This window comes from Anopheles merus, chromosome 2L (assembly GCF_017562075.2).
Source record: "Anopheles merus strain MAF chromosome 2L, AmerM5.1, whole genome shotgun sequence".
NCBI classification, from domain to species: domain Eukaryota; kingdom Metazoa; phylum Arthropoda; class Insecta; order Diptera; family Culicidae; genus Anopheles; species Anopheles merus.
In genome coordinates, this window is record NC_054083.1 from 37,032,156 (window position 1) to 37,056,748 (window position 24,593).

Sequence of the window (24,593 nt, forward strand, 5' to 3'; positions counted from 1 at the left end):
GCTGGGTTGATGATTGCCGGAAGGGTACCAATTTCCTGTGCGAGCAGTGTACAGGTGGAACATTCTATGGGTTTTGATAGCTTTTGCACAGACACTTACTCACACACACACGTACAGATAAACCGAAGACAATTGATTATCGCACCACTGATAAGCACGTTCGTCAATGGATGGGCCGTTGATGGGGTTGTTATAAGAAAAGGCGCGCCACGAGCATCGCCGTTAGTCACAACGAAACGAACGCTTCCGGCAGCTGCATCCCCTTTGCGGAACGGTTAAGCAAGAGTGTACGGGCAGTAGCAGTAGTATAGTGCTGTGGTTGCGAGCTTTCAAGGTTTGTAGAGTGCATAGAAGTCGATGGTTGAAAGATGTAATGTGATAGCCGTTGTGGATTATGTTTGTTGAGAAGTTTTGAAAGCTTGTGAAGTGGGGTTGAGTAGTTCCAGTTTTTTGGACATCAAGAAGTCCACCAACAGACTGTGAAGTGAACTTTAATTTAAAACTCGCTTCTTTAATATTCAAAATACCTGTATGTTAAATTCAGGGACTAAAGACTATTGCAACTTTGGTTCACCTTGGTATTACCAAGGGTATTCAAGCAAAAAAGTGATTCTTAAACTGTTAGGTGTTTCAATGTGTCAGTTTTTTAGTTGTCTCGTTTATTGTTCAGTTCAAGTTTTAGTTCAAGTACAATAAAGACCATGTGGCAACAAGTGATGTGTGTACTAAAATGTGTTGCTTGACGGAGATGTTGAGATTTTCCGTTAATTCTTTGCTGCATGAGTTGTGGCAGACAAACTTTCACTGTCTTAAATGTACTTGTTGGTAGCAAGATAGTTATGAATGGTGTAAACATAACTGATTTTCTGATACTAGGTTACTCATCGATTATATCAAACAGCTCACAAAATTGCACTTGAAATACTCTCACTCATAACGTACACACCAATAGACAAATTATTGCAATCAGTCACAAGACACCGTGCCCCACACGTTGTCATGCGATAAGACGCACCCGATTGTACCGTCACACCCTTCTAATTGCAAGCCTTCTTCATTCACGTTCCTATCCAATAAATGCTTACAGTGTTGCGCTGTCTGGAGCGAAAAACGTGACAAATGGCGACCAGCAACTGGGAGAAGTTTGTGCTTCTCCTCTGGAAGAACTGGATCCTGCAGAAGCGGCACTACATTCAAACGCTGTTCGAAATACTGATCCCGGTCCTGTGCTGCTCCATACTGCTGCTCGTGCGCGGTCTCGTCGATCCGGAGTTTATCGACAGCAATTCAGTGTTTAAACCGCTTGAAACCGATCGTCTGACACATTTGGAGAAGTTAGCCGAGGCCAAAAACTTTGAATTCAAGATAGCCTACTCGCCCCGCAATGATGTGCTCGAAGCGGTCGTACAGGAAGCGGTTCGAGCGTTGAATGCAAATGACCCGAAGGCACGCCTAACCTATGCCTCATTCGCGGATGCTCGAGAGATGGAAAGTGTGCTGGCAGAGTCATCGTTCCTGGCTGGGGTAGAGTTTGACGACAGTTGGGCAAGCTGGACAGTGGCTAACGGTGTGCCGACGGATAACTTAACGTTCGCTGTACGCTACCCGGCGGAACTGCGCGACGATGAGTTTCAGTTTTCCAACTGGGTAACGAATCTGCTGGTGGTGCCGTTTTCCCCGCGTCTTCGCAACCCTCTGCTGGACGATGGTGGCTCACCGAGTTACTACAGCGAAGGATTCCTGGGCATACAGGGTGCGATATCGAGGGCGCTACTGGGACGCCGCCTGCCTGGAGTTGATCTACCGACCGTGCACGTGCAGCGCTATCCGTACCCGCCGTACTACGACGATGCGATCCTGGAGGCACTGCAGCAGCTGCTGGCCCTCATCATCGTCATATCGTTCTTCTACACCTGCATCAACACGGTCAAGTACATCACGATCGAGAAGGAGAAGCAGCTGAAGGAGGCGATGAAGATAATGGGCCTGTCGAACTGGCTGCACTGGTCGGCGTGGTTCGTGAAGTGTCTCATCCTACTGACGGTTTCGCTATCGCTTATCACGATACTGCTCTGCGTAAGTTGTTTTTCCGATGCGTCGGTTGTAAATTGAGTTGCCATGGAAACAGGGAGTCATTCCACTTCTTGTTACATTAGGTCCCCTTCAGTACGGCCGCCATCTTTGAAAACTCCGATTGGACGCTGATTTGGGTGTTCTTCTTCGTGTACAGCATCAGCACGATCTGTTTCTGCTTCATGATCAGTGTGTTCTTCAGCAAGGCGAACACGGCCGCCGGTATTGCCGGGTTGCTCTGGTTTGTCACGCAGCTGCCGTTCAACGTGAGCCAGCAGAACTACGACGAGATGGGCACGGGTGCCAAGCTGGGTATGTGTCTGCTGTCGAACTCGGGCATGTCACTGGCAATGTTTTTGACCGTACGGCTCGAAGCAACGGCGGTCGGTTTGCGGTGGTCAAATCTCTTCGAACCGGCCACCATCGATGATGGGTTTAATGTGGGCCTGATCATTATAATGCTGCTGGTAGATGCCGTCATCTACCTGCTGATTGCGCTGTACATTGAGCAGATCATGCCGGGAGAGTTTGGCATAGCAAGGCCGTGGTATTTCCCGTTCACGAAGGAGTTCTGGGTTCGAACGCAGACGCCATCGCGCGACACGTTGTTTCAAGCGAACGGCTCAACCGAGTCCCGGTACATCGAGCAGGATCCGGCAGGGTATGCCGGCGTTGAGATCAAACAGCTGCGCAAGGTATACAAAGGTAATAAGGCGGCTGTGGATGGGCTGAACTTGCGGATGTACGAAAACCAAATCTCTGTCCTACTTGGTCACAATGGAGCGGGCAAGACGACGACCATGTCAATGCTGACGGGCGTGTTTGCACCCACTTCTGGTACGGCACTGATCAACGGGCACGACATACGCACTGACATCGATGGTGTACGATCGTCGCTGGGATTGTGCCCTCAGCACAATGTACTGTTCGACGAGATGACGGTGGACGAGCATTTGAAGTTCTTCTCCCGTCTGAAGGGTGTTCCAACGGAGGCTGTCAGTGGAGAGATTGATCGTTATTTGAAGTTGCTCGAGTTGACGGACAAGCGTGACGCACAATCCCAAACGTTGTCCGGTGGTATGAAACGCAAGCTTGCCGTCGGTATGGCACTGTGCGGTGGCTCGAAGGTGGTACTGCTCGATGAACCTACGTCGGGGATGGATCCGTCGGCAAGGCGCGCATTGTGGAATTTATTGCAAAAGGAAAAACAAAACCGTACGATGCTTCTTTCCACGCACTTTATGGACGAGGCTGATGTGCTCGGCGATCGGATAGCGATCATGGCGGAGGGTAAGCTGAAAGCGGTTGGGTCACCCTTTTTCCTGAAGAAAACGTTCGGCGTTGGGTATCGGTTGATCTGCGTGAAGGATGCGAGGTGTGATAAGCAGCGACTATTGAACATACTGAGGAAATATATCCCGGACGTGACGATCGACACGGACATTGGGTCGGAGCTGTCGTTTATACTGAAGGAGGACTATCTGGACGTGTTCCAGCGACTGCTGGAGGACATTGAGCAGCAGATGGTGAGCTGCGGCATTACTAGCTACGGCATATCGCTCACAACGATGGAGGAAGTGTTCTTGAAGTAAGTTATTGGGGAATCTTGAAGTCGATTTGAATGGTATGGATAACATCTTGATATCTTGTTTTCGTAGGGCTGGTAGTGACAGTTTCGACGAAACAGGAACCCATACCAATGGCACCGTTGTTGAGACAGGCAGTTCCGAATGTAAGTATGATCATGTGTATAACTAATTCTTCTAAGTATCAGGCTAATGTACAACTTTCCTCACCAGATGCGTTGGATCGTCTGCACCTGCTGACTGGTAAGGAGCTCCTGTTCAACCAGATACAGGCCCAGCTGCTGAAGAAGTACCTCTCGTCCATTCGCGCTTGGGTTCAGCTGGCCATGATGTTTGTCATTCCGATATTTTTCGTCTGCATGACGTTCATCATAACGCGGAGCATTTCGGCGGGCAAAGATTTGCCCGCGCTGGAAATAACGATCGATTCCTACGAGAAGGCAATCACCGTACTTGAGCGTGCCGGTGGTGAAACGGCAAGGGTTGAAGCATTCCAGAACATGTTTACTGACCGCGGCGAACTGGTCACTATCGACGAGGACATGACAGAGTACATTGTGCGCAAGGTAAGCAGAACATCCCCCCCCATGCTCATATGATCGTGATCGCGTATTGATTGCGTGTGTTTGTATTTCCAGTCCATCGAGGACATTGCCGCAGTGAACACCCGATACTTTGTGGGTGCTACCATCCGCTCGGGCGCACCGTACGTAGGCTGGTTCAACAATAAGGCATTCCACACGGCCCCGCTCGCGCTGAATCTAGTGTACAGCGCCATTTTGCAAGCCCAGTGCACGGAATGCCAACTGCATGTGATCAACAAACCACTTCCGTATCGGTTGGACACGCAACTGAAGAAGCTCAACACAGGGCTGAACGCTGGATTCCAGCTCGCGTTCAACACCGGCTTTGCGATGGCGTTCGTGGCCGCCCTGTACATCATGTTCTACATCAAGGAGCGTACTTCGCGCGCCAAGCTGCTGCAGTTCGTCAGCGGTACCAATGTGACGATGTTCTGGCTGCTGGCGTTCATGTGGGACTTTACGCTGTTCGTGCTGAACAGTTTGGTGTACATCGCGACGGTGGCCATCTTCCAGGAGGAGGGTTGGTCAACGTTCGAAGAGCTTGGACGGGCGTTCCTACTGCTCTTGTTCTTCGGCTACGCCACGCTCCCCGTGACGTATCTGTTCTCGTTCCTGTTTAGCGTTTCCGCAACCGGATTCGTGCGCATGATGTTCGTCAACGTGCTTTCGGGCGCAATCTTCTTCACCGCCGTCAACGTGCTCAAGTTTGACGGTATCGATCTGGTGGAGGTAGCCGAAGGGCTCGAGTGGGTGTTTATGTTCTTCCCGAACTTTGTGCTTAGCCATGGGTTGAACAATCTGAATGCGGCGTCCAGCACGGCTTCCTCGTGCAAAAAGTTCTGCGATCTGCTCGGGCCACAGTGTGTCGTCGACGATCTGTGCTCGGTAGATGCGCGCTGTTGCGATTTGGAGGTGTTCTCCTTTGGCAACGTGGGCATCATTCGCAATCTACTGTTTTGTGTGCTGATTGGAACCGTTTCCTTTTCGCTGCTGTTTATGCTGGAGTATGGCGTACTGCAACGGTTGTTCCGGCGAAAGCCAAAAGGTTCGGCGAGCCCAGCGGAACCACAGGGCACAGTGGGCTCGGAACAGGACTCGGACGTGCTGGAGGAAAAGCGCCGTGTAGCGAATCTCAGCCGGACGGACATCGACGGGCACAATTTGCTGTTGCGCGACGTTACAAAGTACTACGGCAACTTCCAGGCGGTAAACAACCTGTCAATCGGCATCAATCATTCTGAGTGCTTCGGGCTGCTCGGCATCAACGGCGCTGGTAAGACCACGACGTTCAAAATGATGACGGGCGATGAGGAAATTTCGTCCGGTAATGCTTGGGTCAAGGGGATCAGCTTGCGGGAGGACATGAATCGAGCGCATCGGCAGATTGGCTACTGTCCGCAGTTTGACGCGCTGCTGGAGGATCTGACGGGCCGGGAAACGTTGCGCATATTTGCACTGCTGCGAGGTGTACGCAAGCAGGAGGTGAAGAATGTGTCCTACATTCTGGCGGAAGAGCTGAACTTTACCAAGCATCTGGACAAGCGCACGAAAGCGTACAGTGGAGGCAATAAGCGGAAGCTCAGTACTGCACTCGCCCTGCTTGGCAATCCGTCGGTGGTGTATCTGGACGAACCGACCACGGGCATGGATCCGGGAGCGAAGCGTCAGTTCTGGGATGTCATTTGTAAGGTACGCAGCACGGGCAAATCGATCGTGCTGACATCACACAGCATGGAAGAGTGTGAGGCACTGTGTACGCGGCTAGCCATCATGGTGAACGGCGAGTTCAAATGTCTCGGCTCGACGCAACATCTGAAGAACAAATTCTCCAAAGGATTCCTGCTCACGGTGAAGGTGGCTCGCGGGTCGACCGATTCACAGCAGAAACGAGTCGCCGGTGTAAAGGACTTTGTGATGAGTCGCTTCAGCGGAGCCGTTCTGAAGTAAGTGTTGGTTTGTTTATATGTTTATATGTTTATTTAGTTGCCAGTCGAGAACGCTCTTGCTCAATGTTTTTTTTTATACATTGCTTCTTTCCAGGGAGGAGTACGAAGATTCTCTCACCTTCCACATACCGGTAACGGATCTGAAATGGTCCCAGATGTTTGGTCTGATGGAAAGCTCGAAGCAAGAGCTGGAAATCGAGGACTACGCACTTGGTCAAACGTCGCTGGAACAGGTGTTCCTGTTCTTTACCAAATATCAGCGAGTTACCGAGTGAGATCTGCAGGACCAAGTGGCTGCGGTACTTCTTGCTAGTGAAGAAGTGCCTGAGCAGACACGATAAATTGGGGGACATTTTGGGGTTTGCAGGGTTTTTGTAATGACAAAAGCATTGAGATTTTTAGTTTTAAGATTTTTAGATTTTTTGAGTTAACTTATGATGCAGATAAATTGGACACACAAGTTGTAGTGAAAGATTAGTATATAAGATTTGCAATTTATAATAAATAAAACAAGTTCAGAGCGATGTAAATTGCGATTAAGAAGATTCTGAATTTACAATAAAGTTTTGGTCGATTACTTCCTGCTCCAAACTGTTACAGAATTGGTTCAGGGAAGTATGTTCAAATTGGTTCCAGAATTATAAACTATTCAGGAGTGTAGTTTTCTATCCCAATTGAATTTCAACGGAAATATTAACAGATTCATCAACAGATATATTCCTCAATCTAAATTGAACAAATGATTTCAAATTGAAATGAAGTGATGAACAAATTTTCTCTTAAACCGAATGCATCCCCTTCAGCTTAATCAATTAGAAAAAATTGAAAATGTAAGGGCTTTAGCGAATTACTACCGTTCTCACGTTCCTTTGAATCATAATTAGTTGCTCTCTATGAGCATGCAAACATTTTTGGACCGTTTGCACTTCGCTCCATACATTCCGCAAACGGCAATGCTCCCCAATCTGGATTAAATTCTTTGCAAATATCGGGAACGTTCTAGAATTCTGATTCAGGAATCTAACATAAATTTGTAAGTGAAATTGAACCATGAAAAAAGGTAAATACTTCACATACAAAAGCGTGTCTGCATTGTTTATCTGTTTTCCCAGTAGAACATTCCCTGGGTTTTTATGAATCATATTTTCCTCACAACGGCGTACTTTTAAATTGAACTGTCAGCTACCTATCGATTGATACGCTTGGTACGTTTACCCTAGTAGGCAATGTAGCTAGTTTAGTTGAAAGCACAACACAATATTGGTGCTAGTAGGCCGTACAATAAATTGCAGTGAATGTGTAAACAAAGCCAAAATTGAACCACCCCAATTGTGTACACCGGAGTGTAACCGTTTAGAAATTCGATTGATTAAAACAAAAGCTGCTACTTACGAACGACGATTTTTTGCCGTCAATATTTTGAGTGCTATCCCGCCAGCTTACCTGTAATGGGAAGAGAATGATTCGGGCTTTTAACAAAAGATCACCATGCGTCAAAGGTCTACGAACGGACATTGGAAGTTACAGTGGAAAACAATAAGGGTGAGTAGTATAAAATATTTAGCATACTGCGAGGGTGTGACCCTTATTTCTAGGTGCCACATTCTAGAATATATCACACTGTTGCTGTTCAATTAGTAATTACCGTACGTAGTGTGTAAATGTGTGTGAATGTGTGTGTGTGTAGAAACTCAACAGGCGACTCCGGAGCCCCATGGATAGGCGAGGGGTAATAAATTCACGTGTTTTAATATCCCACGTCTACCGGTCGACGTGCAGTGAATAATACACATACACACACTGCTGTCTGACGTGGACAAAGTGTTCATTTTTATGACGTTACGCCAAACGACAAACGAATGTTCGCCAGACGACCTCGGGCGTGTTGAACTAGAAAGGGTTGATATCGATTTTCACATCAAGAAATCAATAAACAAAAAGGGTCACCACCGACGAATGTCCGGGGTGGGGATGAAAAGGACACGTCGTTTTATAACAACATCGTCTCTCGTTAAGGTGATTTGCCGAAGCTCTGGATGGAGCGGGCTTTTTATCAGCCCCGAAACTTCCACACGCCTGCCGGTAAGGTCGCACGCAAAGCAAAAACACCTTCGGCGTCATGCGTGGGAAAGCACGCGCCGAAAGGAAGTGAAGTGAACAGTGAATAAGTGCTTAGTAATGGTCGCGCAGACACGGCCACTTGTGTCATTAGTAGCGCGCACGCTAGTATTGGTAGTGGCGATTTGTTGATAAACATTCGTCGGGCCGGCGGTGGAGCCGACCGACCAACCGTCCGACCGAGCGAGTGGCTCAAATTGATCCGACACACAATCAGTACAGCGTGGACGTGCGGATCGTGCTGGTCGTTGCCGTCGGTGCGTCTTGCGTGGCTTGAGTGGGGGATTGGGCCAGTTGTGGAGTAGAATGTGCGTGTAGCGTTCCTTAGAACAGTGTACTTCGTTGGGGAGCAGTTCTCGGTTCAGCCATTCATAACGAGTTGGTGGAGGTGAACATAAAAAGGCGAATTCCACTAAAGCACAATTCCAGTCGCGGGAAGTAGAAACGTGATCGTGGTTGCTGGATTTGTGACGCACATGCACAAGGTATGGTTCATTTGTTTCATATTGACCGTAGTGTCTGATAAATCGTTTCTATGCTGCAAACAATGTGCGTTTGTGTGCGATTAAACAAACACGCGATAAGAGCAAATAAAGCGGGTTGTTTTACGCGTAACCCTACGCGAATTAATTACCCTCTGCTATTGCGATGGGTCCATATGTTGGGCGTGATGCTGGACTTGATAAGCCGCGCGTTGTGTTATCATTTTCGGCAACACGCGCACACTCACACAACAGTGCTGTGAATGATTCACCCAGAGGCAAATGAAATCAGTGTGAAACGGTCAAATGAAACATAATGCTGGCAGAATGTTTTGTCCTGTGTTTATGTACCGGAAAATTGGAATACGCTATTGTACAGTGTCTGAGGTGCTATTAATGATGAAAAAGAGGCAGACTGTTTACGTTTATCAACCAGCATTATGTGCAATGAATGAACCGGTGTTTGTATAGTCTGCACCTGGAACAATGGAGTATTCTGAAAAAACTAACATTTCCCATATTTGCTGTGTATTTTTACCCTCAAATTGTGAATCATTTTTTTGTAACGTCTGCTAACGTCATCATCAAACTGTTTATCTATAGAAAACGCTATGGCAGATAAATTACTGTTCAAACGAGTCGACTTTTTTTCTTGCTTCGGTCAATAGCACATCGCGCGATAAGATTCAGTTGTGATAGAAGTGTGATAAGACAATTCATCGCACTAATAGGTGTTTTAAAAACATCGCCCCCAATGTGAGAAGGTGTGACTTTAGATCTTGCAGCCAAACAAGCTGGTAGTGAGCGGCACGCAGTCCCAAAACTTCATTTCCCTGTGTGCTCTGCAGCTCTCTTCAGATATCCTTCCATCATGGCGTCTACCTCGCGCTGGGACAAGTTTGTGTTGCTGCTGTGGAAGAACTGGATCATACAGAAGCGCCACTACATACAGACGCTGTTCGAGATCCTCATACCGGTGTTTTGCTGCGCGATGTTAATAGTGGTCCGTGGTCTGGTCGATCCGGAACAGGTGCTAACGCCAACCATCTTCGAGCGCTTGCCGATTGGATCACTGAGTGATCTTGACACCGGTAAGCAAGACATGCTGGGGGTTTGTGAACTTTTACAATAGTTTGGTGTTTTTATGCAGCCTTCCCACCCGTAACACTCAGCATTGCCTATTCGCCACAAAATGCAATACTCCAGAAGTTGCTGGATGATGCGTTACAGGAGGAGATTACAAATACAAGAGCAGTGTCACTAGTACCATTGCCAAATGCTCGTGAGCTGGAGAGTCTACTGATGCAGCGCAACTACATCGGTGGAATAGAGTTTCCCGATAGCTACACAGTAAGTATAAGGGTGTTGTATGTGTCTGGAATTGATGTCCCTATTGCTGACTCTCTCACTAATCGATCATTGGCAGAACATCACCGATCTACCGCAAAAGCTACGATACGCCATTCGTCTTCCGGGCGAGCTACGATTCACCGGCTGGACGTTCGGAAATTGGCGCACCAACTTCATGGTCGTCCCGTTCGTCCAGGGACTGCGCAACGCCAACCAATCGGACGGTGGCAGTCCCAATTATTGGCGGGAAGGTTTTCTCACCCTGCAGGCCGCCATTTCGCGTACCTTCATTCGACGGCAGCGGGCCGATTACGATCTCCCTGATGTGTCACTGCGGGTGAGTCATTGGGTTGGATTGGGGGAAATCCGAGATAGTGCGCGATAGCTATAAAGCATGAACTCACCAATTTCCTTCTTTCAGCGCTTTCCCTATCCACCGTACTACGAGGATTTGGTGCTCGTAGCAATGGAACGATTGCTGCCAATGATTATACTGATATCGTTCTTCTACACCTGCATCAATACGGTAAAGTTTATCACGATCGAGAAGGAGAAGCAGCTGAAGGAGGCGATGAAAATTATGGGCCTGCCGAACTGGCTGCACTGGACGGCGTGGTTCGTACGGTGTCTGGTGCTGCTACTGATTACCATTTCGCTGCTAATATTTCTGATTAGTGTAAGCTACGTCTTCGTTTAGAGCAAATTGGTTGGTTGAAGTGCTAATGAATCGTTTAATTCATGCAGGCAAACCTAACACCAAACACTGACCTATCCGTGATTGAGTACGCCGACTGGTCGGTGCTGTGGTTTTTCTTCCTGTCCTACATTTTGGTGACGATCTGCTTCTGCTTCATGATGAGCGTGTTCTTCAACAAAGGTAAGCATTGTGATTGGTTGTTCTAATTGTGCAAAGATTAATTATCTTTTTTTTCCCTCAAAAGCCAACACTGCCGCTGGAATTGCCGGACTAATGTGGTTTCTGTTTGCCATCCCGTTCAACATTGCCGTCCAGAACTACGACGAAATGGCGATGGGCAGCAAGGTGGCGTCCAGCTTGCTCTCCAACACTGCCATGTCGTTCGGTATCATGAACATTATTCGCCTCGAGGCCGACCAGGTTGGGTTGCAGTGGCACAATCTATTCTCCGCTCCCTCGATGGGCGACGAGTTCAGCGTCGGTCTGGTGATGGTGATGTTCGTGGTGGACGCACTTCTTTACCTCTCCATTGCGCTCTACTTCGAGCAGGTAATGCCGGGCGAGTTCGGTGTAGCAAAGCCGTGGAATTTCCTGTTCACGCGCGACTTCTGGAAACGGAACCGCATCGAGGATGGGTCGGGCGATTGGGCGAAGGCTGAAAGTTCGCCCTACTTCGAGCAGGAACCGAACATCGACCGGGCCGGCGTGCGTATCGTTAATTTGCGCAAGGTGTACGGCAAGAAGGTGGCAGTGGAGGGGCTAAATCTGAACATGTTCGATGGACAAATCACGGTCCTGCTCGGGCACAATGGGGCCGGCAAAACGACGACCATGTCGATGCTGACGGGCATGTTTTCACCCACCTCCGGTACGGCGCTGGTGAACGGGTACGACATCCGGAAGGACATCGAGGGGGTTCGGTTTTCGCTGGGCCTCTGTCCCCAGCACAACGTGCTGTTCAACGAGCTAACTGTGGCGGAACATTTGAAGTTTTTCTCGCAGCTAAAGGGCGTTCCAGGGGACAAGACGGCCGCTGAGATTGAAAAGTATGTGAACCTGCTCGAGCTGACGGACAAGCGGAACGCCCAGTCGCACACACTTTCGGGCGGTATGAAGCGTAAGCTGGGCGTTGGGATTGCACTGTGCGGAGGCTCTCGAGTGGTACTGCTAGACGAACCGACGTCCGGGATGGATCCGTTGGCACGGCGCGCGCTGTGGGATTTGATACAGAAGGAAAAGGTTGGCCGTACTGTTATCCTTTCCACACACTTCATGGACGAGGCGGATGTACTGGGCGATCGGATAGCGATTATGGCGGAAGGGAAGCTGCGAGCGATTGGGTCTCCGTTTTTCCTGAAGAAAAGTTTAGGCGCCGGCTATCGGTTGATCTGCGTGAAGGAACCAACGTGTGATAAGCAGCGTGTGCTTGAGATATTGAAGAAGTACATTCCGGAGGTGCGGATCGACACGGACATTGGGACCGAGTTGTCGTTTGTGCTGCGTGAGGACTACCTGAAGGTGTTTCAGCCTATGCTCGAGGAGCTGGAGGATAAGATGCGAAGCTGCGGAATTTCCAGTTACGGCATATCGCTTACAACGATGGAGGAAGTGTTTTTGCGGTGAGTGGGCAGTGTTGTAGACAGTTAATTGAACGATTTGATTGAATTTTCTCTTCCCACACTCGCTTGCAGTGCTGGCAGTGACTCGTTCCAGGCCGAACACTCAACGAATCACACTGCCAGTGGATACATCGATATGAATGAAAACAGCGATATATGTATGCAACACTTGATCTTCGGACAAGAAGAATGGTTAATTAAACATGGTTCTCTTTGTGTGTATCCATCTCTTCTTATAGACTCCCTCGAAGGTCTTACACTTCTGGACGGTTGGAGGCGCTTGTTCCAACAAATCAATGCACAGTTTTACAAAAAGTTCCTCACGACCATTCGCAGCTGGATCACGCTCTCGATGCAGATGCTCATTCCCATCCTGTTTGTGCTGCTGTCCTATCTGATCTTCCTGAACTCCTCCACCGGTCGGGATCTACCTGAGCTTAAGATCAATCTAGACCGATACAGTGGCTCACTGACGGTGCTGCAAACGACCGATGGGTTTGAATCGGTAACGGCGGCTTTTCGTGATCGATTCCGCACAGAACCGGATGTACATCAATTGATTGTGATTGATGAGGATATGACGACGTTCATACTGAACAAGGTTAGTATACCTCGATCCTGCAGAGAGGTTGTGTGTACATAGCTAATGTGTTGATGCCTTGTTTTCAGTCATCCCAGGATATTGCGACATTCAACACCCGCTACTGGGCAGGAGCATCACTCGACCGGTCCGTGTGCACTGCCTGGTTCAACAACAAAGCTTATCATAGTGCACCACTAGCCGTGAACCTGATCTACAACGCTCTGCTGCAGTCCATCTGCCCGAACTGTGAGCTACAAGTGAGCAACAAACCACTGCCCTACCGGCTGGACACGCAACTCCAACGCCTGGAGACGGGTGCGAATGCAGGATTCCAGCTCGCGTTCAATACCGGCTTTGCGATGGCGTTCGTGTCCGCCCTGTTCATTCTGTTCTACATCAAGGAGCGTACGACGCGCGCGAAGCTGCTGCAGTTTGTGAGCGGCGTCAATGTGACCCTCTTCTGGACGATCTCCTACCTGTGGGACTATTTTGTATTCGTGCTGTCGGCGCTGTGCTATCTTGCGACGCTTGCCATCATCCAGCAGGACGGATGGAGCACGTTTGATCAGCTCGGGCGAGTATTGCTGGTGCTGCTGCTTTACGCCTTCTCCAGCCTGCCGGTAACGTACCTGTTCGCGTACCTGTTCCACGTGCCCGCTACCGGGTTTGTGAAGATGATGCTACTGAACGTGCTCTCCGGTACGATCTTCTTCACTGCTGTCTCGCTGCTCCGGTTCGAAGGCATCGATCTGGACGACGTGGCCGATGTGCTCGAGTGGATCTTCCTGTTCTTCCCGAGCTTCTCGCTGACGCAGAGCATGAATGCGCTGAACATGGTGGGCGGTCGGGAGGCACTGTGCAAGCGGGCCTGCGAGCAGATCACATTCTGCACTGAGGCGTTGAAGTGTGCGCTGGTGCCCCAGTGCTGCGGTACGAGCGCATTTACCTTCGATCAACAGACGGGCATCAATCGCAATCTGCTGTTCTTTGCCGGTATCGGGATAGTGTCGTTTGCGATTATCCTGCTAGTGGACTATCGCGTTGCGAAGAAGCTGTTCTCCAGGAGTACGAATGGTGTTACGATGTCGTCCGATCAGGGAGAGACGGACTCCGATGTGCTAGAGGAGAAACGCCGTATTGCTGCGTGCAGCTCGGGTGAGCTGGCATCGTACAATCTGGTGCTGAAGGAGCTGTCGAAGAACTATGGCAAGTTTGTAGCGGTTAACAAACTCTCGGTCGGCGTACGTCACTCGGAGTGCTTCGGGCTGCTCGGGATTAATGGTGCTGGGAAGACGTCAACCTTCAAGATGATGACCGGTGACGAGAACATAACGGGCGGTGATGCATGGGTAAACGGTATCAATCTGCGCACGGACATGAATCGAGTGCACAAACACATCGGCTACTGTCCACAGTTTGACGCGCTGCTGGAGGACCTAACGGGCCGGGAGACGCTGCACATCTTTGCGCTGATGCGTGGCGTACGCAGAAGGGAGATTAATGGTGTGTCACTTACGCTGGCGGAAGAGCTGAACTTTACCAAGCATTTGGACAAGCGCACGAAAGCGTACAGTGGAGGCAACAAGCGGAAGCTCAGTACGGCACTCGCCCTGCTTGGCAACCCGTCGGTGGTGTATCTGGACGAACCGACCACGGGCATGGATCCGGGGGCGAAGCGTCAGTTTTGGAACGTGATTTGCAAGATTCGTAACTCTGGCAAATCGATCGTGCTGACGTCACACAGCATGGAAGAGTGTGAGGCACTGTGCACGCGGCTGGCCATTATGGTGAACGGGGAATTCAAGTGTCTCGGCTCGACGCAACATCTGAAGAACAAATTCTCCGAGGGTTTCCTGCTCACGGTCAAGACCAAGCGCACGGAACCGGACGCAGCCGAGCGGGTAAAATCGTTTGTGATAAGCAAATTTGTGGGTGCTGTTTTGAAGTAAGTATTGCAGCGATTGGTTGTTTTTTTCAATGTTCAATTTTGCAATGTTGTTTCTCGCTGTCTAACACTTTGTCCGCAGGGAAGAGTATCAGGACTCGCTCACGTTCCACATCGCAAGGACCAATCAGCGGTGGTCGGCCATGTTTGGTTTGATGGAATCGTCAAAGCATCGGCTAGGCATCGAGGACTATGCCCTCGGGCAAACGACGCTCGAGCAGGTGTTTCTGTTTTTTACCAAATATCAAATAGCTGTAGAATAAAGGGGAATATATGGTTGGGAAAGAAACGTTAACCACGGCAGCTGACGTTCGACAGTGAGCTGACATGCCATTAGCGAGCAGCCAAATTGTGATCAACCAACCAAGCATCAAGTGTTATCATTGCCGGGTGTGAGGTTTCGAAGGTATTGTTCCTAGCGGTAAAGTATTCTTTTTTTGTGACCTGATTGTTGTTATGAAAATAAACCAATGTGTCTTTGTCGTTGTGAGGTCATTATGGAGAATTCATTCGGCTTGAAAAAATGGTAGATCATTGAGGCGAAACATTTAAACCTAATTGCTTCCAGGATTTGCGACATGGAAAACGATTGTAAACCCGAATCGGTAGCAGAACATCACCTCGCACCAGTCATCGTCGTGCTCGGCTACATCCTTTGCCTCCTTTGCCTTCAAAAAGAGGAAACACTCGAGGTTACTCCGTTTCTCGTTCGACAAGATGACAGGACACGAATGTGTTGCATGTTTTGGATTGCTTTCATCAATCATCCATGAACCAGGGCGGCAAGGAATGGGAAGATGTGTGATGAAACTTCACACAACAGCGCGGCGAACGACATAACGGCTGCATCGCTAACAACGTTACCGCTTGCGAATGTGATTAATTTCGAAACAAAAGCATCCAAAGTGAACCGATGAACGGCAAATGAAATTAATCAATTTTGACGCCACTCCCCGTCGCAAAATGCTCAGCTCCCATCCCTGGGAAACAAAAAACGAATCGCGATGCGGCGTTCTGATGTTCGAACGGAGTGTAAAATTAAAACAAATCCAGTGCTGGTAAACCGTACCATTGATGCGGAACGGGAGCAAAAATAAAATAAATTTTCCACCGAATTCAATCGCATTTGATCCACTGCGAGGGAGTGGCGGAGAACCCCCCCCCCCCTGGGTGTCCTGTTACTTATGCTTCAAGCTCAGGCTCACCGTGCTACAGGTGGTTTTCGTTTGTGAATTCATGCATCCTTCCGGGGTTTTCTAGTGAAAAACAGTACCGTGTTGAAAATCTGGAAGGAAGAAAAATGTGTAATCGACGAAAGCGCAACACCGTAAATCAATATTGAATTTCAGTCAATGTCAATGGCAGGCACGGTGCTACCGGAGCTAGGATGCCAGCATGGTAGCGATTATGATGGTAAGCGGTTAGCTAGCCGGGCAGGGTGCTCAAGTAATCGATTTTAAAACAATCAAATAATCGTTCATTTTCCATCACCCATGGCACGGGGCCCGACTAGAGCACAGTGTGCTGTGTTGACGCAAGTGAACCGACACATAACCAGGCCAAGGTGGGCGGGAGGGCTTATCCATAAATTTTGTAACGGGGGAGTGGATCAATTACACTTATCAAGCGGCAGCTTAGAGTCACTGGGTCGCTAGAGAAATACTTTTCTCCAGTGCATTGAAATGTGATGTTCTAAGGAACATTCTTCAAATAAGCACTACGTAATTGATGGATAACCCCTTATCCTTATTTCGATGAATAATTAGGGTGAAGATTTTAGAGCTTATGTTGAGCATTTTTACAATCAACCAGCGAATATGCAATATTTTAAACTATCTTGTTGCTGAAACGATTCAAATCTCTTTTTTGTAGATACGGTGACAGCTAGCAAATAAATATTTTCCAGATTTTCCTGCTGGATTTGACGCTGATCTCGATCATGTTTGTATATCTTTGCCTAGTTTCCTATTGCATCTATAATTTCCACCACTATTACTGCCTTGGTGCTGTCTTGGTCCTTACTATCGTCGCTTCGAATCTAGCTTTAACTTTATATCCGTAAGTAATGTCTTTTGTCTCAGTTACTGCCACTGTGCCATGATCTTTTAGTAACTCCAATTTTTATGCAAATTGTGCTGCACTTTTGTCCTGTTCTTGATTTAGTATGTGGTAGATTTGATATTGCAAAGAAATAAAGCTTTAATTGTTACTATTCAAGCAAGCCTCCCTCATTGTATAGCAAACAATTCCCGACCTAAAGACGTCAAACGGCTACTTTGTACCACCGGTGACGCGGCAGGTCAAACCACGCCAACAATTCCTTAACGTCCAACGCCAAAGAAATGACCGAAAGAGGTTTGACACAAAACGCGGGACCAGCCAATGTGCGTAGGTGGTGTGCTGTATTTGTCACCAGCCACGGTGATCCGTGCCCGATTTGGTGCGAGGTCGGTCGGGCCAGTTTTGGCTTGGCGTGCGGAGCGAGCACCATTGTCTCGGACCGAAGCGGATTGGCATTCGTGTGGGCATATCAGGTGCTTCAACTTCGACGGGAGGGTGTATCCAGCACACACATAGACACAAAGATCAACGATCGTCCGGTTCCCGTACGATTTCCGGGGAGCGAGAGAGAGAGAGAGTACGTCAGATGCGATCGGCGCTTGGGCGGTGCGTGGGCGATGGTGGCCCGTTGGCTTCACAACCTGTGTTTGGGGTTGGTAATGAGTTTTTTGGCATACTTTTTTTAGTTCGTTCGTTTTGGTCAGACATTAGAGCCCACGCTTGCGGTACGTGGTCAGAAGTTTCGTCCGAGAGTTTGTCGAGAAAGAAAGATTCGTCGCAGCGTTCGATGACTTCTTCGACGTGAGCTTTTGGATCGAAAAGGTAAGGTTGTTTGTTTTGCGAAATGAGAACTCATCAACGGTACGCAAATAGCAGCGATGCGAACGAGCGGGAAGGACTCGGAGGAAAGTTCCGTTAGGAAAAGAAGCGCAAAGGGTGGGATTAAATTGATTCGTAGATATTAGTAGATATTTTGAAGCAATTATTAATAAGGTATGCCTGGACTTTCTTCAGAGGGGTAACAAAAACCCTTTGAAGTGGGTTTAGAGAAGGAAGAATTTGGTAAATTAGGCTGAACAATTGGTACCCAACGTAATGAATGTCAAGCGGAAAAATATTCCAAATTGGGTTAAGTTTATACCATTCATTACTGAGTAGGGTCAGGCAAGACTTGGAGCAGTTATTTAAAACATTGACCCTCTACACTTACATAAGATATCATTGAACTCTACCTATACATTCGACTAAAAGGTTCAATTTGCTTGGCTCTTATGACAAACAAACAATAATCATTTTAAACAAATCGACTAAAACGTCAACCACAAACTTGCCTTGTTGCCAGAGAATAGGGAACAAAGTTGACATTTTTTTAGGATCAGACTGGGACGAATTTTAAAGCTCAGAGGTAGCAAACAGAACGATACAGAATGTGAAGGGCAAGTAGCCTCTTGTGAAGGAAGCGAAAATGCTTCCGCGAAATCTTTTTAGGGAAGTAAATGAAAAAGCATAGCACGCGAATATCTTTTGGGCACGTTTAAGGCGATAAGTAAATATTCCTGGAAATGCTCTCTAGTGGTAGCGTAAAGCGTGCTGGTAGGTAGGTTTTTCGGGAAAAGCATTATTTACTTAAAAATAGTACCTTGGACGGATATTTTGTTGAGCCGTCTTATTATTATCTTTATGTTAAAATAAATGCGACTTTAAAATTGAAGGCTGTGTATTGAAGAAATTGGATTAATCAGTTGTATTTAACTTTTTGATAAATTGATAAAATGGAAACAAACAAACAAATATCATGAGCAGCCAGAGACTATAATTTCAATGATGCAATTTACAAAATTAATCACTGATAGCCCCCGTCACTGTTGACCGCAATACGAAATAGATAACACCAGGTAACAACTATGTTTTGGGTAGAAAAGTTTGTTTTTGGGAAGCCATTAGTAGCCAGAGCGTGGTAGATTTATGACACCAGCCATTCATCTTTAACCCACAATACCGTGCCACAAACCTTTTATCGTTGAATTCGCTGCTCAAACCCATCGTTATAAAAATGTTATACCCCGCACGGTAGCCTTTGAACGCGCGCTCCGCTAATGATGGAAGGTCAGCCATTACGAGCCTAGAAGCGCACAAACGTCCAACGACACACCTTAAAAAAACAAAATAGACAGTGACCCCGTGATGGCACTATCGATCTTGAAACCCAAAACCCCACCACGAACAGCTCATTCAGGGGGCAAGCCGAAACAACGGCAGCCGAAAAAGCCGTTTACCGCACCATTTTTGGCCACGACCAGCCGGCCACCATCGCACCCGCTCAAGTGAGACTCAAGGAAGGTCTCTTGGGGCGATTCAGATTTCTGTACGGCTCTCTGGCTTCTCGGACGCGAACGGAACGCGTGCACTTTATCGACTTGCCACTAATGGCGATGGTAAGCGAAAGCCTTCCGCCGGCGTTGGGAAATTGGAGCTGCGATCGATTTCCATCGGCCAAGGACGAGGCCGACGGTGCATGGCTGGGATCGCACGAGTTTTGACGGTGGGCCAAAACATGATGGGATGGTTGGTGGCCACCACCACCACCACGACTACCACAGATCAAGCACACTTTTCGGCATTTAGCGAGCAGCCCAATTTGACTGACAATCGAATGCAGTGGCTGATGCTGGCGTTGGAAACTCTCGGAAAGCTAGTTATGCGATTTGTGTGTGTGTGTGTGAGTGTTTTCGAGGTACTAGAACCTACGAAGAAATGGCCCGGTGGGTGGAGGTTTCAGTGCTGTGAATGAGTGGTAATTAGAAATCGGATCATCAAACCGTTTAGCCAGGTTAGTGGTACGCCTACTGCATCATGTCGACCTTTGCTGGTCGACGTATTGGAAAACTTTTACATCAAAGCCTAATGCCAGCGCCATGATGAAGGCTTGCCACAGCCGGCCCTTTTGAAATGGTGCACCGTTCTCGTGTTGCAGCAGTGTGCGCCGCTGTTGGCAGTCCCCATGATTGGCTGGCCGGTGATGCAAATCCTCGCAATGAGGTTCGCGCCACTTTTAGCCAACGACCACAATCACCGCGATGCCAAAAACCGCAATTAAATTACTACACCCCAATCGAGTACGTGATAGTGTAGGGCTTTCTTCTCCGAGCGGATCGAATTATTGAGAATGGGGGGTTTCTGCACCCATGCATGCACCACGGGAATAAGCAGTGGAGGTGCAGTTTTTGAGGTGGTTTAGGTTTCGAGTGGGTTAGCAATGTGCATCCACCAGGCCAACGCGCGGTTCGGCGAGGGGTTAATTTACATGCAATTGAGCTCAATCAAAATTGACGTTTATGCTGCCCGATCGTAGTTCGTGAGTAAAATTAATGTGAAATGGCCTATTATCTCGTTGGGCGTAAGGGCTTGGGTGCAATGAATTTGTTAGAATGTGTCTCTTTGAGCAATATATGGTTGCTATTATGAAATGTTGGTTTATTGAAACTTGCCAGATTTTGATTGAAGTTTTTAGACTATCGAAACAAAGCGATCATTAGAAAAAGAATATTTTTTTATTCAGAAGAAACGGTCCAGAAAGGTAGTATTAGTTGAGAGGAAAATGTTATTTTAACATTGAATATATTGCATCTACAAAACGAGCTGCAATGTCAAACTTGAGCGAGCATCAAATAATTGACTGCGTAAAAAGAACAAATAAATTGGTTCGATTTTTGAGCCTAATATAACGAGAACAGAACGGTTCACAACAACATACAACAGAACAGTCGTCGATGTCGAGAACAGTCAGATGTTGGGAAAATATTTTAGGATTATAAGGATTACCAGTTTAAGGCTGGATCTTCAAAAAGCTTACAACTACTTATTTGTTACTGATAACTTACTATTTGGTATTATGTTTAGTTAACATCAGTTGAGACATCAAACACAAAATATAATTTATTTAATCTTGATTAAGGTCTGTGCAAGAAACAAAAGAGTGAAAAAGACGAAAAATGAGTTTAATGATCAATCAATAGCATCAACAAACTGCACGTTAACAGAGCTTTCAAGATACAAACGATGTACATTCTTCCAGAGTGTAAAGGTTGATGAAAGATACTGGATATGATGTTGAATTATAGCGTACAACATACAATATGTACACTATCATGTATCATGTAAGTTGTAATTGAAATACTGTGTTATTCACAAGCTGGATGGATGGAATGTATATATAAATCAATTTGCTTACAAAATCAGTATGTTCTCCATGTCTGAGCTTTATTTGCGTACACTACAGCTGGGTTAGGCGAAATCCCCGCTTTTGAACAAAGCGTAAAAAAAACTGCACAGGTAAAACATCCTGTGTGCTGGAAAATGTAGCTTCAATTTATGTTTTTCAATATCCTGTTTTTGCGCAACAAACAGGACTTGGTTTGTGGACTTGCTATTGCTTTCTAGCTCGCTGTTACCTCTGCCCTTCCCACCCAATTCAGTACATGTGCTGTTTGGCGTGCATGATTGATAAACCATTCGATCCCCGAACCGCCAACACCGCCGCACACAAATAAAACCGATACCGATGCCGAAGCATTAAAAATTTAACCCCACAAAAAGGCGGGTAACAATCGTGCGGCGATTGTTTCGCGTGCAGCCTCGGTGGAAAGCTCGATTGACGGAATGGAAGCAATTTACTTTCAATTTATTTCAACGCACCGCATGTTTAATGTGTGCGAGCACCTGGTGCGTGGGATGGCGCGTTCTGTTACTAATATTATACCGAACATAAAGAACTCGTCTCAGTAGAAACAATCCCAACTTCTCGGCGTGTGTGCGATATCCGAGGCGTAGACGGTGCGGTATGTTTTGAGGGGGAAGACAAAAAAAAACACGGAGAAAACGTAAACTTTTCCCCAAGAAACAGTGATTTGTTGTGGCTTGGAAAAGAGGGTGACACCGCCTATACCCGAGCCTTACCGCAAGCCTGAAACTCGCCGTTGGCAAGGTTTCGCAAGGTCGCCGGAAAATGTCCACCCGACCGAACCGAACGGTGGCATGTTCAAAATCTTTTGTTTCGTGGTTTTCAGTTTTGTGTGTGTGTGTGTGTGTGTGTGTGTGTGTGTGTATGTGTGTGTGTGTGTGTGTGTGTGTGTGGTTTTGGGTCACCAAAAAACGCCTCCATTGATCCATGTCCCAATAGCGAAAACATAGACCTTTTCGTTTGAAAGAACATAGATGGTGTGTGATCGTGTGCGGGCGGGATCGATTGCGTATTAGGTATGGAAATGTATGCACAAGTATTGCCATGGTAACCTTGATCATCTGGAATGGCACCAATGGATCGTGTGTAGGGGAAAACTTGAAACGGCTCGGTGGCAGTGAAAACACCCGCGCAACTGCCAGTCGTCTGAGTACAAGTTCACCCCCCAGCCAAGGTTCCTACACGGCGGTCCACGGTCTAGGCTGAAGGTGGCAAATGAAAAAAAAGCAACGCCACCGTTTGACAGATGGCGTTGTGGCTCATTGCATTTTACACAAAAAGCTATTTTACCGGCTCGGCCGGCTGTGCTTGTGTACAGAGCTAAGGTTTGTTAGCTCTAAGCGGTACAAAAATCATACGCACTACACACGAGTAGAGCGGAAAGCTTTCTCGCTCGACACAAATCATCTCGATGAACAAGCATTAGCGGCAGGAAAGAAATGCGTACAGCTGGGCTCAATATCTTACGAGAGGGGGAAAAAAGGTGTTACCCAGTGCGGCATAAATCAAGCGGCCCCATCGCCTTCGTCATTTCGTTGCCGGCCTGAATCGCTTGTCCCAAATTCCGTGCTGCCCCGCGATTATCGCATCGGTAACGATTGAGCCGTCAACGCGGGGGGTGTTTATGATGTGTGTGTTTTTTCTCTCTTCCTCCAAATCGTTTCGGCTCACGCAATTAAAAAAGTTTCACATACGAATGGATTGGAAAGAAAAGATTGGGACCAAACAAAAACGACGGTTATATGCTGGCCCATATAGAAGCGGGCGGAAATTATTTTAATGTGTGAGAGAGTTTTGGTACGAAGAAAGAATTTTGACAGCAATTGTTCTTCAATACAACGGTGAGTTGTACGATGAAAGCTTTGCTTATGGTTTTGTTGAGCATTTGGAAACCATGCGAACCAGCTTTTCATGGATTTCAATGGCTGCGTGTGATAATAACGAAGTAAAATGGTCAGACTGAATTATTACAGAATAAATTCAACTTCTTACAAGTTTTATAGACAACGTTGAACCATTTGCACTAGCATTGGATATGTGTGTTTAGTTTAAAGCTACTTTAGTAAAGTTGCTGTGAGTGCCTATTTCAACTGAAATGAAAGAATGTGCACTTCAATGCTTATGTATATTAAGGGTTCTTAACGTGCGAATCCTTTATCCTTTTACGACGCATTGAATATACTGCACAGCTGCATCAGGATTGAGCCACAAGCTGAGCTTTTGATTGTTGAAAAGGCCTAAATTACGTATAATTTTACTTGAAGAAACAAGAAAAAGAAAAAAAATCTATTTCGATTACTTTAACATAAACGAACGTTCACCCCTGTGCCATACACTTTACGCTCCAATAAATCTCAACCGTATCTATTTGGATGCTCCGAAGACAGCGTAACGTAACGCAGCACGATCGGTTTGCACAAAATGGTTCAACATTGCATAAAATTTGACAGTAATTATTTGTGGCTGAATAAAGCGAATAGCTAAGCCACGATAGTCTATTAGACCTCTGTCTGCTCGTATCACTTTCATAACAATTCACTCGCCATTTTGACGTTGGAATTGGGAAAGAGATAAAGAAAAGCACACGGGCTAGTATCAGTACCACCATCGGGCCCGTATGCATCACCGGGCGGAATGTGGTTACCGATTTACAATCTAGAGCTTAATAAGCAGGGGCAGATAGCGAACGAACTGCAGCTGGATCCCCCCCGAACGGATGCTGATCGCGTGCGCTTGGAAGCCATCTGTCAGTCAAAGCTGGTACGGCGCGTGTGGCCTCCTCAAAACGCTTTGCCGAGCTTTTGCGTTGCGTAATCGTAATCGTTTCATTGAACCGCTCGGCCAGACACGGTGCGTTCGTTCGATGCCCTTCGTTTGTTGTTTTTAATACTACCCCCTGCAAGGGGATGAGAAGGGGAGCTGGAAGAATGGGCTCGCAGGGGGTGGCTTTCACGTACGAGATCAAGTCCGAAAGGCAGAAATGCGATTGCTGAGATAAGTAAGCAACACACACAGAGACGTTTCGGATGTCAGCTTTTGGAAAACCAGTCTTCGATGGCGGAGGGTACATTGTGTCCAAAAATGGAATGCCGCCTGTACGGACCAGTTTCGGTCACCTCTTTGCCCCGTGCATATATGTGTGTGTGTTTGTTTCTTCTTATGAAATGATGCAAAAACTGGGAACCCTTTTTAGTGTGTGGGCTTTGCGATGGCACAGCAACGCCGCCAAAGCTTCGAATTTGTGTTTTCAAGTCTTGTTGGTTGTGGGAGGATATTTGATTATTTGCGGGTTTGGCTGTTGATATTAAA

General features: G+C 47.3%; 3 protein-coding genes across 13 annotated transcripts in view; 2 read left to right on the forward strand and 1 right to left on the reverse strand.

Annotated features, from left to right (window-relative positions):
* LOC121591914 (serine-rich adhesin for platelets) overlaps window positions 1-24,593 on the reverse strand; it is a 171,583-nt gene that overhangs the window by 75,314 nt on the left and 71,676 nt on the right. The window lies entirely within an intron of this gene.
* LOC121591915 (phospholipid-transporting ATPase ABCA3-like) lies at window positions 203-6,813 on the forward strand. Its single transcript, XM_041912993.1, has 7 exons — window positions 203-334; window positions 1,088-2,076; window positions 2,157-3,661; window positions 3,732-3,805; window positions 3,873-4,225; window positions 4,298-6,186; window positions 6,284-6,813. Exons 2-7 carry the CDS (start codon window positions 1,120-1,122, stop codon window positions 6,462-6,464), a joined length of 4,959 nt encoding a protein of 1,652 aa, XP_041768927.1. The 5' UTR covers window positions 203-334; window positions 1,088-1,119; the 3' UTR covers window positions 6,465-6,813.
* LOC121591916 (phospholipid-transporting ATPase ABCA3-like) lies at window positions 7,413-15,478 on the forward strand. 2 transcript variants are annotated; one of them, XM_041912995.1, is made up of 11 exons: window positions 7,413-7,731; window positions 9,638-9,880; window positions 9,940-10,139; window positions 10,216-10,476; window positions 10,561-10,815; window positions 10,884-11,016; window positions 11,081-12,455; window positions 12,528-12,613; window positions 12,695-13,056; window positions 13,125-14,983; window positions 15,066-15,478. In XM_041912995.1, exons 2-11 carry the CDS (start codon window positions 9,661-9,663, stop codon window positions 15,244-15,246), a joined length of 4,932 nt encoding a protein of 1,643 aa, XP_041768929.1. In that variant the 5' UTR covers window positions 7,413-7,731; window positions 9,638-9,660; the 3' UTR covers window positions 15,247-15,478. The 2 variants fall into 2 exon arrangements, with proteins under 2 accessions (XP_041768929.1, XP_041768928.1); XM_041912994.1 differs by lacking the exon at window positions 7,413-7,731 and adding an exon at window positions 8,509-8,792.

What these genes read in the sequence shown, in the direction of transcription:
- LOC121591915 (XM_041912993.1), top strand. Translation starts at nt 1,120, where the DNA reads ATGGCGACCAGCAACTGGGAGAAGTTTGTGCTTCTCCTCTGGAAGAAC. An exon ending in TGAGACAGGCAGTTCCGAAT is followed by an intron (nt 3,806 to 3,872) that starts GTAAGTATGATC and finishes TTTCCTCACCAG; the next exon opens with ATGCGTTGGATCGTCTGCAC. An exon ending in CAGAGTACATTGTGCGCAAG is followed by an intron (nt 4,226 to 4,297) that starts GTAAGCAGAACA and finishes TTGTATTTCCAG; the next exon opens with TCCATCGAGGACATTGCCGC.
- LOC121591916 (XM_041912995.1), top strand. Translation starts at nt 9,661, where the DNA reads ATGGCGTCTACCTCGCGCTGGGACAAGTTTGTGTTGCTGCTGTGGAAG. An exon ending in AGTTTCCCGATAGCTACACA is followed by an intron (nt 10,140 to 10,215) that starts GTAAGTATAAGG and finishes GATCATTGGCAG; the next exon opens with AACATCACCGATCTACCGCA. An exon ending in TGCTAATATTTCTGATTAGT is followed by an intron (nt 10,816 to 10,883) that starts GTAAGCTACGTC and finishes TAATTCATGCAG; the next exon opens with GCAAACCTAACACCAAACAC.